This window comes from Scophthalmus maximus, chromosome 6 (assembly GCF_022379125.1).
Source record: "Scophthalmus maximus strain ysfricsl-2021 chromosome 6, ASM2237912v1, whole genome shotgun sequence".
In the NCBI taxonomy this organism is placed as follows: domain Eukaryota; kingdom Metazoa; phylum Chordata; class Actinopteri; order Pleuronectiformes; family Scophthalmidae; genus Scophthalmus; species Scophthalmus maximus.
In genome coordinates this window covers 23,559,585-23,576,398 of record NC_061520.1, presented here as the reverse complement: position 1 = coordinate 23,576,398, position 16,814 = coordinate 23,559,585, and the positions used below count along the sequence as shown (strand labels likewise).

Below are 16,814 nucleotides of genomic sequence, written 5' to 3'. Positions count from 1 at the left end.
AGAGAGCTCTCCAGTCACAGGAAGGTGGTTTCCCCGATCAGGAAGATCATGTCTGGATGTAAGTCTCCATTACTGAAACACGTAGTGTCTCACCCCAGACATCTCTATATGATACTGAACAACCGGAACGAGGAGCTCAACCTCTGCTTCCGTATTAAAGTAGATGATTATGAGTACGTGATTTTCGGCACTTCATCTGTGATGAAGTGTTTCGGTTGTGGAGAGGAGGGACACACAAGTCCTGTCCGAGGCGGAGTGATCCAGCTCCGCCTGGCTCGGGGGGAGGATACCGGCGTTGGGGCGGGGGCCCCCGCTGCTCCTCCAACACCGGGGCGGCAGGGGACAGCTGCCCGGTGGTCCGCTCCCGCGACTGCGGGTGGGGATCGATTGGTCCCGCGGCCCGGTCGGGGCGCCTGCGGCCGCGGGACCAATGAGCAGGCCTCACCTGAACAGGCAATTGCCGCTCCACGTGCCACACCACGGAGATCTGCTGCTGTGTCCGACCCAGCGCATGGGGTGAGTACTGTATATACACCAGGTGTGTGTGTGTGAATGATGTGAGAGAGAGTGGGGAGAAATTTTTTGGTTGAGACAGGGTAAAAAGGAGGTGGAAGAAGGAGAGGAAGTAAGGAGTGAAAGTGATGCATGAAATGAAACATCTGTTTCAGTGACCAGGTGGAAGTGAAGACAGGTGATGGAAAAAATACAGGCAGGTGACAGAAAGGAAAATGAACAAAAAAGCTAACAAATTGGAATAAAAGAGGCAGAAAAGATTCAACACAGATGAAAGTGGAACTGATGAGTGTGTGTCAGACAACAGGGACATATATAATTTGAACAGCAGCCAAGAGAAGAAATCAGAAAAAAACAAGACCTTTTTACAGCAAACAAAAAACCAACACAGGGTGAAAATAGTTGATCATTTCCCAGACTTAGGTCTTTTTTATTCTTCGGCCAAGCTCCGCATAAGTCGTAGAGCGGAGTCTGGCCTCACCGATCAAGAGGTTTTTAGATTAAAGAAACTTGTGCTGAAGCAAAAAAACAGATAAAAGATGATGGGAAAGGCAGCTGTTTTATTTAATTTATTTGTTTTATTTCTTTTTTTTAATACCTCACTCACCATGGATGTTTTTAGATTGGGTGTTCTTAATGTTAACGGTGCTAGAGACATAAGGAAAAGAGCAATGAAACTGCAAAAATGAAGAATGAAGATGTGTTTTTTTTACACGAAACGCAGTGATTTTACGAATAAAGCAGACTGAGGAGGGAGTGGGAAGCCTTTTTAAGTCACAACACTTCTCTGAGTGGAGGAGTGGGCTTCTTCTCCAGGGCTTTAAAACCCAACTCACTGGAGGTCGAACATTTTATCCAGGGGAGGTTGCTTTTAATCAAAGCTCAGTTCGAGACTTTTTCTTTTTTCACTCTAGTTTTTATTGATTTTTCGGTATATCACAGTCATATCAATTTACAAATGTTGCTCAAGTAAAAAAAATTAAAATAAAAACAAGAAAAACAAGAACATAGCCTGTGGTGAAACTTGATGAGAGCCAAAAAAAATAAATATATATATTTAAAAATTAAGTTATTTTTGAGTAGCTGCCTTACACTTAAATGAGTACAAACTGAGCCAGTGTCCTTTTATTTTGTCTGAGTAAAGTATCCAATTCTGCCATCTCTTTGCATACAAATCCTCGCTTAAACCTAACACAAAAGTCAATCTTTCCATTGTCCGTATTTCTTCTATGACATCAAACCATTTATCCTGCTTAGGGGGATCAGGTTTATACCAATTTCTAGTTATGGCTTTCCTAGCTGCTGTAAGGAGTATCTTTACCAAGTGTTGGTCCCTCTGTAGTGTTACTGCTGAAATATGACCCAAGTACAGGACAGTGCATGAAAAAGGGATCTTATATCCAAGCACGTTAATCAAGAATAAATGTACATCTTCCCAAAATGACTTGAGTTTTCCACAACTCCAACAAATATGTGTGTGATGTGCTTCTAAACAGCCACATCGTCTCCAGCAGGGCTAGTGTGTTGAAGTTGCTCTACTGCTGATTTTAGGTGTAATAAAAAAACGTACCAAATTTTTCCAGTTGAATACCCTCAGTTGCTGTGAGCTTGTGGAAGTATGTTGAGTTTCATACATGTCATACCATTCATCTGATGAAATTTCTAAATTTAGCTCGTTTTCCCACCTTGATTTCAGATATAATGTTGAGTTACCCCTACATTCCATAATGCTTTCATAAAACATGGGGATTACTTTAACACATTTAGTTTTGGTCTATATGCATTCATCATATCTTTTACAACTGGGTTTAATTCTTGTGAGTTCTCCATCTTAATTTCCTTGTTGTAATAGTCTCTGAATTGTATATACCTAAATAAGTCTTGATTATGAAGGGAAATTTTTCTTTTAATGTTTGCAATTCCTTGTTTTCCATGATTGTGCACACTGCCTTAATACCTTTTACTGCCCAATTGCTTGAATATGTAATCATTTTCCCCTGGTTTAAACTGAGAATCAAAGGCTATCCATCTTAGTACTTTCTGGTCTTTCCTTAGTTTATATTGCCTTACAAAGGTAAGCCAAAACTCAAGTGCACCAGAAGTTATTGAGTTAATTTTACTTTTGACTAATAGAGGGATTTCCTTTTCCCCTAAAACTGACTGGATCTGATAACCCTCAACATATGTCTCAATTTCTTTCATCTGGCAAAATAATTATCATTACACCAAAGAAATAAGGGCCGAAATTGAGCTGCATAAAAATAGTCTTTGAGATTTGGAAGTGCCATCCCTCCTTTATGTTTGGGCAACTGAAGTGTTGTGTAACTTATTCTCGGCCTCTTTCCATCCCAGATAAATCTAGAAATAAGTTTATCCCAAGTTAAGAATTGGTGTTGAGGGACCCCTACTGGCAAAGCCTGGAACAGATATAGCAATCTGGGCAAGATGCTCATCTTAATTACGTTAATCTTACTACCAAAATCCAATGGGTTTTAAATGCTGGCGGATTGCCTGAGCCAGGTGTTCAATATAGAAAGCAAACAGCGTGGGGCGGAAACAGCAACATTGTCTGGTTCCTCTTTCCAGTGTGATTGATGGAGATAGTGATCCATTAATTTTTATTCTTGCTGTTCTTGCTGCTGATTGACACCTTGCTTGAACTCGATAAATTCTTCTCTCATGTCGCGTTTAATGTCTTCTTTGAACATTTGTAAGTCTGGTTTTAGATCGGTCTTAAGGTCGCTGATCTGCTTACTTATGGCCTCAAGTCCCGTGCGCACCGTTCCCGTTGCTGAGTCGGCGCCATGTTGGCCTTCTTCTCCCTGCATCACGTCCGCGGCTTGTTCTGCACGATGTAAATCTTTACTCAGTTTATCTTGCGTCCCTTTACCTCTGCCTTTGGTCGCCCCCTTAATAATCTTGACGAAATCAACTTCTGTATCTTTGAATTGGTGTTTCGGTGGTGGTAAATATGCCGACTCACGGGAGCAAAGCACTCAGCCTGCCATTTTGCTCTGCAGCCAACCGGAAGTCCCCCAGTTCGAGACTTTTAAAGCTGTTTTTATTAATGGGTACGCTCCAACAACTGGTGCAGAGAAAAAGCTTTTTTTTTACAAAAAGATAATGATGTTTTAAATGGTTGTGCATCAGAGGATTTTAACTGCACTGAAAATGCATCTTTAGATCCCAATCACGCAGAGCCTCATCCAGCCTCTCAGCACGCCTTAAAGCAGCTGGTCTACTCCCATGGCCTGGTGGATGTGTGGAGGAGGATGCACAAAGACAGTAGACAGTACACCTGGTCCAACCTCAGAGAGAGTAGGGTCTCCTCAGCCAGGCTGGATCATATTTATTTTTTTAAACATCATTTTAATGTCTTTTAAAGATGTAATATTTTACCTGCCGGTTTTAGTGATCATTCCCTGCTGTTGTTTAATGTTAGTTTCAGAAATATTTTACCAAAAAGTGGATATTATATTATTTCTGGAATGTTTTTAGACAGAGGAAGGGTGATTTTAGCAGTCTTAGGCAGTGGTGGGACCATGGTAAGACTCAGATAAAGATGTTGTGTCAGCAGCAAACCCTCAATGTCACACGAGACATCACCAGATCTATGAAGGATCTAGAGACATATATAGTGGAACTAGAACATTTAAGTGAGTCCACAGAAAATAGAGGCTGTTTTGAAAGTCTCAAAGTCAAAAAATGGCTTAGCCGACCTGCTGGACGCTCAAGTATAGGGTGCACTGGTCAGGTCCCGGTTCCAGAACATCAGGGAGATGGATGCTCCTTCTAGCTTTTTCTTCAGTCTGGAGAAAAAGAACGGGCAAAGGAAATTTATCCACACTGCTCTCTGACACAGGGCAGGAGCTCGTGGAACCATGGCAGATACGAAGGCGAGCTGTGAGTTTCTATACATCCCTTTACAAAAGTGAATATGAAGAGGAGCTGACACTCCTAGAGGAGTTCTGTGACGGACTGCCTCAAGAGACAAACTCACAGCTTGAGGCCCCCCTCCAGATGCAGGAGCTGCAGACTGCTCTGCAGGGCATGCAGGGACAACGGGCTCCTGGCATTGATGGCCTAACTGTAGAATTTTTTAAAGCCTTCTGGCGTAAGTGTTTAATAAGTGTCTGGCCTCTGGTTCCATGCCAGTGTCCTGAAGGAGGGCAGTCCTCACACTACTGCCAAAGAAGACATCAAAAACTGGCGCCCTGTGTAATTGCTCTGTGTGGATTACAAACTTCTGTCAAAGATCTTGGCCTCCAGGCTGGGGAAGGTTATGGAGCAGGTCATCCATCGGGACCAGACCTATCGTGTACCCGGCAGGTCCATGGTGGACAATGTCCACCTCATTCAGGATGTTTTGGATGTCTCTAGTTCGGGGGGTATAGATACTGGTTTGATTTCGCTAGACCAGGAAGAAGCTTTTGACCGCGTTGAGCACAACTTCCTTTGGAAAGTCATAGAGAAGTTTGGGTTCAGCGCTGGGTTCATAGCTAAGATCCAGGTGCTGTACAGTGAGGTTGAGAGTGTGCTGAAGATTAACAGCAGTCTGTGTGCTCCTTTTAGAGTGTGTAGAGGTGTCAGGCAGGGCTGTGCTCTGTCAGGGATGCTCTATACGCTCTCCCTGGAACCCCTCCTCAAAAAAATACGCTCTAACCTACAAGGTCTGGTTTTACCTGGTTTTAATTGAAGCATGATTTTATCAGCATATGCAGATGATATTATTGTTTTAGTTGAAGATCGGAGAGATGCAGACCTTTTAACCAGTATCATTAGTGATTTTAGTACAGCATCGGCAGGGAGGATGAGCTGGAAAAAAAGTGAAGCCCTTTGCTGTCGGTGAATGGCATGGCGGTCTCCCAGTCCTCCCACAAAGCCTAACCTGGAAAAAAGATGGCATTAAGTACTTGGGAGTGTTTTGGGGAAAAGAGAACATAGTTAAGAAGAACTGGGAGACCGTTACAGAGAAAATAGATGCAAAAATGTCTAAATGGAAATGGTTTCTCCATCAAATGTCTTTTAAAGGTAGAGTATTGGTTTTAAATAACCTTGCAGCATCCTAGTTGTGGCACCCCTTAACCTGTCTAGACCCCTCCCCCCAGGCTTACTAGCTGGGATACAAAGAAAAATGGTTGATTTCTTTTGGGATGGTCTACACCGGGTGCCACAAGGGATGCTGTTTTTAGCCAGAGAGGAGGGGGGACAGGGCCTCGTTCACCTGGCCAGCCGGACTGCCACCTTTAGGCTTCAATTCATACAGAAGTATCTTACAAGTTCGGCAGATCTGCTGTGGAGAGATGTGGCCAGTTGCATCCTTAGGCGTACTAATAACCTGGGGTTGGATAATGCTCTGTTTTTAACTGTTTCTAAATTTCTAAATTTAACACCTCCGTTTATCTCTGTTTTATCAAGGTGTTTTTAAATCATGGGCCCTTTTTATTCAAAAAAGGTGTCCTGAAGCCGACTCTCTGCAGTGGTTGTTGAGAGAACCACTGATCCATGGAACCAGACTTGATGTCAGCAGCAACGCAACACCCTGACTGACAGAGACGCTGATCCGGTCTGGAACCCTCACACTAAAACAGCTGGTGGATGCAGTGGCCCAGGCTCTGGGTTCTGTGTTGGGGCTACAGTCGGTGGGGGTGACCCAGAGGATCCTGGAACTCTGGGCCCGGAGACTCTCTGGGAAGGACAGGAGCTTCCTTAACAGGTGCTACAAGGAAAAAAACTGAACCCGATCCTACTGATCCCTTCTCGGAGATATTCCTGAGCCCAGACCTGGGAGAACTGACCGGCCCCTTACTCAAAACTACAAATGAACAGAAACTGACTCTCCACAGAGCTGACAGAAAGGCACTCTACTTTAACTGTGTGAAGAGCATCCAAAAGTCCGGACTGAGCAACAGACCCTCCACTGTGTGGTCACAGAGATTTGGTGAAAATGGACTTTGCCCACAGTGGAGGGTTTTATACAAACCTCCCCTAAAAAAGCAAACTGGCGACCTACAGTGGAGAATTGAACATGGTGCTATTGCCTCCAATTCTTTTATTTCTTTTATTAACCCTGCTTTTTTAAACCACTGTCCATTTTGTAATCTGTGTGAGACTGTTTTCCATGTTTTTACTGAGTGTAAGAGACTCACTGAGTTCTTCTCTCTTTTAACAATGTTTTTTTTGTCTCTTTAATGTTGTTTTTACGGAGAGGGTTTTTATCATGGGAGCTGGCTACAACAAGTGCAACAAAGAGAAGTGGCAGCTCCATAATTTTCTTTTAGGTGAAGCTAAGTTGGCCATTTATGTTTCCAGGAAGAACCGTGTGGAGAACAGGGAAGGGCAAGAGGCCCCAACAGTGTGGTAGGTGAACCTCAGGGCCAGACTCTGGTTAGAATTCAGATTTTATAAAAACATCGGGGATATAGGAACTTCTAAAAAAATGTTAGTGTTATGAAAAAATTCTTTGTTCTGCTGATGATGATGATTTGCAGATTGCACAATTTTTGACTGACTGATTTGTATAAAAAAAATAAATGAAAAGGGAAGTATTCACTTGCACTGTATTTGAACCCGATTTATGATGAAACAGGTAAATAAAGTGTTTTTGTAAAAATCCAAAAAAAAATCTCTCTCTCTCTCCTCCCTCTTTTCTCTCTCTCTCTCTGTCTCTGCCCCCAAGTATTTATATTACATGTCAATAACTCTATTTTCTCTCTCTCCTAGTGTATCTCTGACTCCAGAGCAGCAGGATCCAAACCCGTCATTATTATTATTACTAGTATTATTATTATTATTAATAATAATAATAATAATAATAATAACATCATTGCATTTATAAGTGTCAGTTTTTCTGTAATTATAAGTATCAGTCTGGTAGAGATTAAAGCAACTGTTATACAACTCTTCTATCCCCCAATATGTTTACATTACATGTCACTAACCCTGTTTGTGTTTTCTATCTCTCCTAGTGTATCTCTGACCCCAGAGCTGCAGGACCCAAACCCCTTATTATAAGTATCAATCTGGTAGAGACTAAAGCAGCAGTTGTACAACTGTCCTCTCTCTCTTCGAGACAGATGACTGCCGACAACTGAGTCCGGTTCTGTCAGAGATTTCTTCCTGTTAAAAGGGAGTTTTTTCTCTCAAACGTCGCCAAATGCTTTGCTCATTATGGGATTTGTTAGGTTTTCCCTCTATTACTGTAATATTGACCTCACTATGTAAAGTGCCTTGAGACAATGTATGTTGTGATATGGCGCTATACAAATAAAATTTAATTGAATTGAAATACAGCAATAGAGAAACTGAATGCAAAGGTGGATGCACTATCTAAGCTGGTGGAGTCCTCCCAGGTCTCAGAGCAGACATGCAAATGTACCCCCACTCATCAAAGGCCAAGACGAGCTGTAAAACAATATGGCTGCCCTAAATATGTGTAAAAAAGTGTTGGATCCTGCAACCACTGCTTCATATGTGGGGAGACAGGCCACAGGGCACTAGGATGTCTCAAGCGTGGGCAAGTATGGAACACTAACCAGCCATCTGCTGCTGATGCCCATTCTCTAAGCAGCAGTGAACAGCAGTGTCCCACCAAGCCCGATGTGACTGGTGTGAAAACAGACTGTGCACCCCCCCCCCCCCCCCACTCATAAACAAAGCGACTATAGCCTATGAAAAAGTAGCTCAGCTAGTGGGAAAAAAAGCAAAATCAAGTGCTAAATTCATAGTTATGCAGTGGACTGTTTGTTGGACAAAGGTGCCCAAGTGAGTTTCCTCGACCGTCGGTGGGTTAAGACTTACCTTCCCGACCATAAGCTACGGCCATTGGCTGAACTGACAGGACAAAAGGCCCTCAGTGTGCTGACTGTCAATGGCCAACCATTGCCTTGTGATGGATGACTGGGAGTGATGGTGAGTCTCCCAGACAACAGTGACCCAAATCTAGCAATACAATTGCCTTTCTTGGTGAGTAGTGTGTCCATGGACTGCCCTCTGATTGGTTTCAATGTAATTGAGCAGCTGATTATGGGACCAAAGGAGAATGTACATTTCGTGCCAACCATTGTGAACCTCCTTCGGGGTGCAATGAACCTTCAGGATGACAAGGCCACTACATTGGTTAACTTAATTTAGACAAAACTCACAAACCCAAATGTAGTCGAGCAAGATGTGCTGAAAGTGGGACTGCATGATGTGGTCATTCCAGCTGGACAGGTTAGACATGTTAAGTGTAAAATTCCATCCACACTTGACACATCAAACCCACTTGTGCTCTTGGAAACCAGTGACAACAACCCACAGTTACAACAGCTGGATGTTCGTGACAGCCTCCTTGTGATTTGCCAAGCAAAGGTCCCTTATGTGAAAGTGCCCATTGGCAACCACACCAAACATGATGTGACCCTGTACTGTAAAACGGTCCCAAGAGCCGTTTTACAGTACAGCATTGAACCAATATCCAGAATTGTACAGACTGAGCTGAACCAGGCCGAGTCAAATGTGGCTCAGGAAGTAAGCGAAAAAGGAATCTCAGGAAACTCAGCTGAACAACAGGAGTGGGGTGACGCAGGAATGTGACCCCCAGTTGATGTGAAACATTTAACTGAAGAACAGCAGGAGATTGTTAAGAGGATGTTGCAAGAAGAGTCAGGGGCATTCGCACGAGACGAGGATGACATGGGGTGCATACCCAGTTTGGAAATGTCCATCACCCTCAGGGACAATACTCCTGTACAGAAATCATACACCTCCATTCCAAAACACCTTTCCAAGGAGGTAAAGGAGTATATTGAGGATCTCTTGGCAAGAGGTGGGATAGTGAACTTCAAATCTCCTTACTCAGCACCCGTTGTCTGCGTGCATAAAAGATGGGACGCTCAGGCTCTGTATTGATGAGTGGGTGCGAATACCTTTTGGACTGACCAATGCACCTGCTGCATTTCAACGCAGTATGGAGGAAATGCTTGCTCCACTACGAGATGAGTGTTGTATTCCATATTTGAATGACATACTGTGCTATGCAAGGACTTTTGAGGACCACGTGGAAGGACTGAGAAAAGTCCTAAGAGCCCTGCAGAGTCATGGAGTCAAACTTAGGCCCGCAAAGTGTGATCTGTTCTAACGGGGAGTGAGATATGGGATATTATATCCCAAGGTTCAGTTACCCCTCGAAGCTGCACCATGACCAAGGGCGCAAGTTCGAGAATGAACTCTTTCAGCCACTACAGCAACTGGGTGGAGTGGGGCACTCGCGGACAACCCCCTACCATCCTCAGGGAAATCCAGCTGAATGGTTTAACCGCACTGAAGGTCAGGGTCAGTCCATAAAGAAAAACACTCACTTTTCTGACAATTCTGATTAAGGGAAGTGTGACACTTACAAATGTGTGTGCACAAATTAGTATTATTATATGTTGTGCAAAGGCCAAATATGAGTGTATTGAATTGATAAGATGATTTAATAATGATTGTAAGTAGTATTTTGTCTAAGGTGTAATTGCGTAGTCACACCACAAGGGTGAGTATCCTCCAGAGAGAGCGCTGGTTATAGTGAGGCTGCAGATTGTCGTTCCTCCGACAGAGAACAGCCTGCAGACAGAACGCAACTGTCGTCTCTTGTCTCAAAACAGGTTAGTGGTGTGTTTATTTTATCACAATTCATTTGCAAGGACTTTATGAGCCTTTCATATGTTACATTGAGGAAGTACCAGGTTTTGGTCAGGTGAGAGATTGTTGTGATTCACCTGTGCACACGAATGAATTTGCTCACATGAACAAGATAACAAAATGGCCGACGTCCATCTATATTTTTGGTTGTAGACACAATTGCTCCTTGACATGTGAAACTTTATTTGTTTTGGTTGTTTTCAATTAAAATGCATTTAAGTAAATATTTTCTTTAATTATGAAGGTAAAAAAATTATCATAAAACTGTATACAGGTTCTGAATGTATTTTTGTATTGTTAAGTGGTCAGAGGTTTTAATAGAAGGCCAATGTACTGTTTTGATACAAGTGCTGTATCTGCAGAAGAACTGTGAAAGAGGGAAATGCTTTATTTTGGTGAACGCTGCTGGTCCTATGTGTTAGGCTGGTAGACAACAATGACTCTTGTTGAGTCACAAAATACTTTGGCCTTTGAAAGGTCAGATATTTCTGTTGAATATAATGGCGGTTTTGTACAATCATATCTTGTTTGATATGTCATGTCAGTATATGTTTATGTGAATTTTCATTTATAGTAGAAGCAATGTTGAGAGGATAATGTGGAACAGAGACTACAGTGTGTTGAGTGCTACGACACATGAGTTCTGTGTAAATGTGGTTACTAAATTCTGTTTAATAAAGACAGAGAACAGCTTGCAGACGGAATGCAAATGACGTCTCTTCTCTACTTTTCCTGCACAAAACAGTTCTAAGGCCTGTAACAGAAGTTTGCATTTTCTCTTTTACCACGAAGTCCCAACTGAAGATCAACACATGTTCTTGGACTAATACCACATACAGTATTTGGAAAAAGATAAGGTGAGATGATGTATGCAGGGATGATATGAAGGGTCCTCTGTGTGTGTGGCTGTGTGCGCTAACCCTTTGCCACAGCCGTGCAGCTGGCTGAAGTGCTTCTTCACCTCTGACAGGCAGCACTGTCCTTCCTCCCTTGGCTGCCTGTCATCCTCCTCTTCATCCGAGGCAGCTCTCCCCTCCACTGCTCTCTGCAGACACTCTGCATCTGCAGACACCGGTAATAGTTACCTTAATGCCCAAAGACAACTTGGAGAATCCACATATATGTGGATTGGTATTTTGTTAAAAAAAATGAGTGTGGCTGTATTGTCGGTGCTGCAACGCTTTGCTGGATGAGTATGTTTTTTTCGAAAAATGCAAAGCTTTAACAATCGCTTAGACAAACATGCCAAAAGGAACAAAAGCTTTGTTAAGAACTGTGATATTTGAACCTTAATTGTTCAGTGAATCAACTGCTCTCCGGTTACTGACCTGTCTTGCTGCAGCTGTCTTCTGCTCTTAATGGATATGTTTGTTGACGAGACATGTCAAATAGGCCGCTACAGCACGATCTGAGTGGGGTAAATGCAGTATGATGCCAGGGTCAGTCGACGTAACATTTATGTCTCTCTCTAGATTATCATGGTTTATCATTATCATGTACTCTGCCATCAGTTGCAACAGGCTGCTGAAGCTGGATAGCAGAGATAGAAACCCTACACGGCAGAAACACAGACCAATTGGAAATCAATAATCAGTTCAAGAATTTTTATGAAGATTTATGCATGTCTACAGCTGGGCAAGGAAGAGAGATAGGACATTTCCTTAATAATCTATAATTTCCTACAATTAGTGATCAAAACAAAGAAAACCTTGAACTTCCCATTTCAACTCTGGAAATTGACTGGGCAATTAAAAGAATGAAGAGAGCCACACTATGAGAGAAACTCATGGTGTGGCCCCCTTTTTTTAGTTAGTTTTTAGTTCTTTACAACCTATAAAATGTTTTGAAAATCTGTTGTGCATAATAATTTGGAACACTGCATTTTGAGTTTTTTATTTTTGAAAAAAATACTGTTATCATTTGGAGGTTTGTTCAATAAAATTCGAATTATACTCTAACGGTTGATGAATTGAAAATTATACTGACTGTCATTTGCATCGACTATTTAGGAAAGTCTGAGAAAGATATCATGTGCATTATAATTTGGGACACGGTGTATGTCCGGGCGTCAGCTCTCTGGAAATCTACGTAAACTGTTTAACATTCTTTATTCACCAAATGGTTCACCCTCTCCAGAGGTGCTAATCTACCTGGATGCCCATAAAGCTTTCGATCGCGTTGAATATAAATACCTGTTCGCGGCTCTAGAAAAATGTGATTTTGGTCCCCGCTTTTCCTCCTGGATTATGTCTTGTACGCCTCTCCAAAGGCGTGTATTAAGACTAACATGGTCATATCAGAATACTTTCCCCTATATAGGGGCACAAGACAGGGCTGTCCATTATCCCAAATCTTGTTCAATATAGCCATAGAACCATTAGCCATTGTAGTGAGAGAAAAGGTCAGTTTGACAGGTGTGATCAGAGGTGGACACACCCACAAACTATCGATGTACGCAGACGACCTTATTATTTATATTTCGAGACCCGACACATGTATCCCAAAAGCTCTGGACATTATTTCTGAATTTGGAAAAATATATCGTTAGAAAAGTAAACCATTATATTTCCAATAAATGACCATGCACAACAATAGAACTTCGACCTGTTCCGATTTAAAGTTGTCAGAGACAAATTCACATATCTGGGCGTTTCAGTGACATGTAAATATAATGAGTTATTTAAGTACAATCTGATCCAAGCGCTAGAAAAAGCCAAACAAGACCTAATTCGATGGTCATCGCTCCCTATCTCACTAGCGGGTAGGAGTAATTCAGTCAAAATGATCATTTTACCCAGATTTTTGTTCTTGTTCCTAGAAGTCCTGGTGTTTATACCTAACAATTTATTTATTTTTAAATTTAGACAAATGTATCTCTTCTTTTATTTGGGACAGAAAAATCCCACTAATTAGGAAATTAGTGGGACCGTAAGGATGAGAAAGGGCTAGCATTCCCTAATCTTTTGCACTAGTATTGGGCCTCTAACATTCATAAAAGTTATCCACTAGGTTCCAAATTTCTATCTGGATATTGGGCCATTGTGTACCCTTTCCAGGACCCTGGCTCCGTTGTCACCATGAAGAAGCCACACTTTATCAGGTTTTGGACTTGCTCGATGTTGGCTCTATTCTGGACGGCTGTTTCTAAGACGTACTCATATGTATGTAAAAAAAGACATACAACCAAACCCAGCAACTGCAATATTTGGGGTAGCACCTAGGGAAGCTTCACTGTCACGTGCTCAGGCTGATGCCTTTTCTTCATTATTAGCGCAGTAACTAATCCTATTACAGTGGGAAATCTAACAAACCCCCAACTCAATCCACATGGGTAGAAAGTGTTATGGCACATCTAAAGCTAGAGAAATTTAAGTATGCTACGAGAAGCTCCACTAACAAGTATTTTAAAATCTGGCAGCGATTTCTCCAGTAGCTTGAACATAAATTTGCATCCAAACAGCAGTAGGTCTGACCACATGAACACATACCATTGATGGTCATCAAGTGAGTCTTCATCTAAAATAGACAGATTACATTTAAACCTGGCAAGACGTATAGCCAGTGTGCACACTGAAGTTGGATACCTTTGCACATTGAAACATTACTGTGCATGAAACATATTCTAGTTCATCACCTCTGCCAAAGAGGTTATGTTTTCATCTGCATTTTTTTTGTCTGTTTTGTTAGTTTGCATGGTTATGCTAAAACTCAGACGATTGGCATGTAATTGTGTTGATCGGGCGTGACCCAAGGAAAGAACCCATACAATTTTGGAGAGGATCAAGATAAACTGCTGAATTCTGGACTTGTTCTTGTTAACTTTCTTTAACATGCCGTGAAAGAGCGTTAGCCTAGGCGGAGGTATGCACTCCTAGCGTCCTTCTAGTTTTAATATTAAAGACTGGTCATCACTGCTCATCAAATGAATTCAATCAGAGTATGATATGGTCACTGAGAAGGGTTTGACAGAGACTCTGTTGAATATGAATTTGGTAGTGTTTGTTGAATTTAATCTTCTTTTATCAAACACTGAGATTTTGATTGAGTGTCACTTGTGCGGATCTTAACCTGAGGGCTTTAATACATTGAACTCCAAATCAGCAGAGCACCGAGGGTAATGATGTGTAAATGGTTGCACAAACACACCCATAAAGCATATGGTGTAACACACGATCACTCAAACACACTGTGTTTGTACCTGTACTGGTGCAATTCAGTCTCCAGCTGGGTGATCCTGCACTGGAGCTGTGGCACAGCCTGAGCTTGCTCCTGGATCAGCCGCACCCTCTGTAGCCCCAAGCTCAGAGCCTCCCTGGCCTCCTCCGCCCGCCTCCTGATGGAGATTATTCGAAATCATCACACCACTTCTCTGACCGCAGTGTACGCATTCTTCCAGTCCACTTTAAATTCTCCCAATAATTAAACTAACCTGATGTGAGTGTTCTCCTTCCTCAGTGCGGACTCCACCCCCTGCAGCTTGCGCACCTCTTGGTACGCCCATTGCACCTCCATCTCCAAACGCTCATTGAACTTGATGGCCTCCTCCAGCTGCCCATCACGTGAGGAGCGGATCAGGTTCAGCTCCCTCAGGAGGGGGTCCCTGATGTCCCATGTCCTCGCCACCCTCCTTGTCGCGCCTCCTCCACCACCACTCCACTGTCCTTTAATCCTGTGCGTTGGGACCAGTTTTCCCTGTACGATGGTGATGGAAGTTGTAGGAGATGAAGCAGCAGAGGTAAAGCTGGAGTGAGACGGGAGGGTGCGGCTCCTCTCCCGTTGGAGTGCCACCTCCAGGGCCAGGCAGCGAGCATCACTGCCCTGCAGCGCCGAGCGGAGGTCCTCCACCAGCTCCCTCAGAGCTAAGACCTCATCTGGACAAGAAGTTCAAAAAGGAGAGGAGTTATTAGTTATTTACTTAACAAAGTCTAAAGTACTTCCACCTTGAGCAGCAGCTATAACCTTAAAAAACATTGATGGATCAGTATTAAGTTGTTATATAAAAATAAATATCAGACACAGAGCCAAAGCTCTTTAAGTATCAACTCTTGATACTATAATCATTGCATTAGGCTGATAATGTCCCTGTACCTTTGCTCAAGTAGGACTCCTAGACTTTTAATTAAATATTTCCAAATTTTAAGCAAATAATCTGAGTACTTGGCAGAACAGATGTTGCAGAAGATGAAAGAGGTGGAAAATAAATCAGAAGTGACAGCACGAAACAAAGGAAAGAGGGGAGTGATACATGTTGCCGAATGGGGAGAAAAAAGACAAGGGGAAACGAGTTGAAGTAACTAGTATAGCGTGTAGTACTTCCTCCCCTTTACTAACCTCTCCCACAATAATGTATCTCCAGGCAGTAGGTAATGGTAAATTATTGTACAGCGTTAAATAATGAAATAAGAAAAAGTTAGTGCAAGAATAGCGCAATAAGGTTTTAAATACTTTCGGCAGGAGGCATATAAACACACCATAACATGTAAACATGTCATCCTGCACGGTACCTGTCTCGTGGTCTCCTGTAGGTAACTGTCCAGGTCCACTCTGGTCCCTTTTCAGATCAAAACTGACACGCTTCCTCCTCCTGGCACGCGGCCACCGGAGTCGGATCTGTCTCTCGACCAGCTCAGTGTCCTCGGTGAGGGGCAAGCGCCACGCACAATCCCCGGTGCCTGTACGCGCACTGCGAACACGGAAATACCCACAGAGCCGCGAGTGGAAGTCTTTAAAGGACAACTGGCCGGGCAGCCGAGAACTCACATCCCTAAACTCTTCATCCTCCTCGTCTTGCTCCCCAGCTCCAGCCCCGTCCCGTGCTTTCTTCGTCCTCTTCCCCGGTTCGGTGAGACCCAGAACGGCACACAGCGCGGTGAAATCCTCCGCCGTCACCGCATCGTCCCGGTTGGGGTAGGCCAAGTGGTGGAAGACCTCCTGCAGGTATTGGTCTATTCCAGTGGCCAGGACGACGATTTCGTTCTCCACGCCGGGATCGGGGCAGTGGTGATGGGCCAGGGCGCTGCGCAGCCACTCGCTTCTACGCGCTGCTCGCGGCAAAGGCACGACACGCGTTAGGGGCGATGCGGTGCGCTCCATGGCTTCACATAAAGTAGCCAACGTTTCCTCTTGAAGTCACGAAAAAAAATCAGATCAGGGGAATAAGCATCGGAGACGATTTCAAACCTAAAAAAAAAATGTTCCCCCGTTTGGTTTGACGCTGCGTAATTCCCTGGAAACCTCACCTTGGTTTCCTTCCCGGCGCATCAAGGCAAGATCTGATGCCACCGAGAAGAAAAAGAAATCAAATGTACCGACTCCACCCTTTTGTGTGCACCCTTTGACCGTGTGTGTATGTGTGTGTGTGTGTGTGAGAGAGAGAGGGGGGGGGGGGGGTGGGTTCTTCACCGCTTACAGTGAGTTAGTGAGATTGAGAGCACATCAAAATGTGACGGCTACTGAGTCATACGGTTAATGTGTTAGTTTCTGAGGTAAACGCTATGGTTCGCAGAGATTTAGGGCATTTTGTGGCACCTGTCATCCGGTGACAAAAAACAGTCCATCATGGTGGGTTTTTGTTTTCACCTTTACCAGAATTAATATTAAGTGGATCTGAGTCAATGCAAGAGTGTCAACAACAA

General features: G+C 43.2%; 1 protein-coding gene across 2 annotated transcripts; it reads right to left on the bottom strand.

The window, feature by feature from the left end:
• Positions 1-1,438: 1,438 nt before the first annotated feature.
• On the bottom strand, positions 1,439-16,509 carry si:ch211-112f3.4 (EF-hand and coiled-coil domain-containing protein 1). Of its 2 annotated transcripts, none has more exons than XM_035630809.2 (6): positions 15,684-16,507; positions 14,609-15,050; positions 14,378-14,512; positions 11,508-11,587; positions 11,100-11,241; positions 1,439-4,322 (listed from the first exon to the last, which is right to left on the bottom strand). In XM_035630809.2, the coding sequence occupies exons 1-6, from the start codon at positions 16,270-16,272 to the stop codon at positions 4,244-4,246; spliced, it is 1,467 nt and encodes a 488-aa protein (XP_035486702.1). In that variant the 5' UTR covers positions 16,273-16,507; the 3' UTR covers positions 1,439-4,243. The 2 variants fall into 2 exon arrangements, with proteins under 2 accessions (XP_035486702.1, XP_035486700.2); XM_035630807.2 differs by lacking the exon at positions 1,439-4,322 and adding an exon at positions 4,334-5,401 and having other exon boundaries at positions 15,684-16,509.
• Positions 16,510-16,814: the final 305 nt, after the last annotated feature.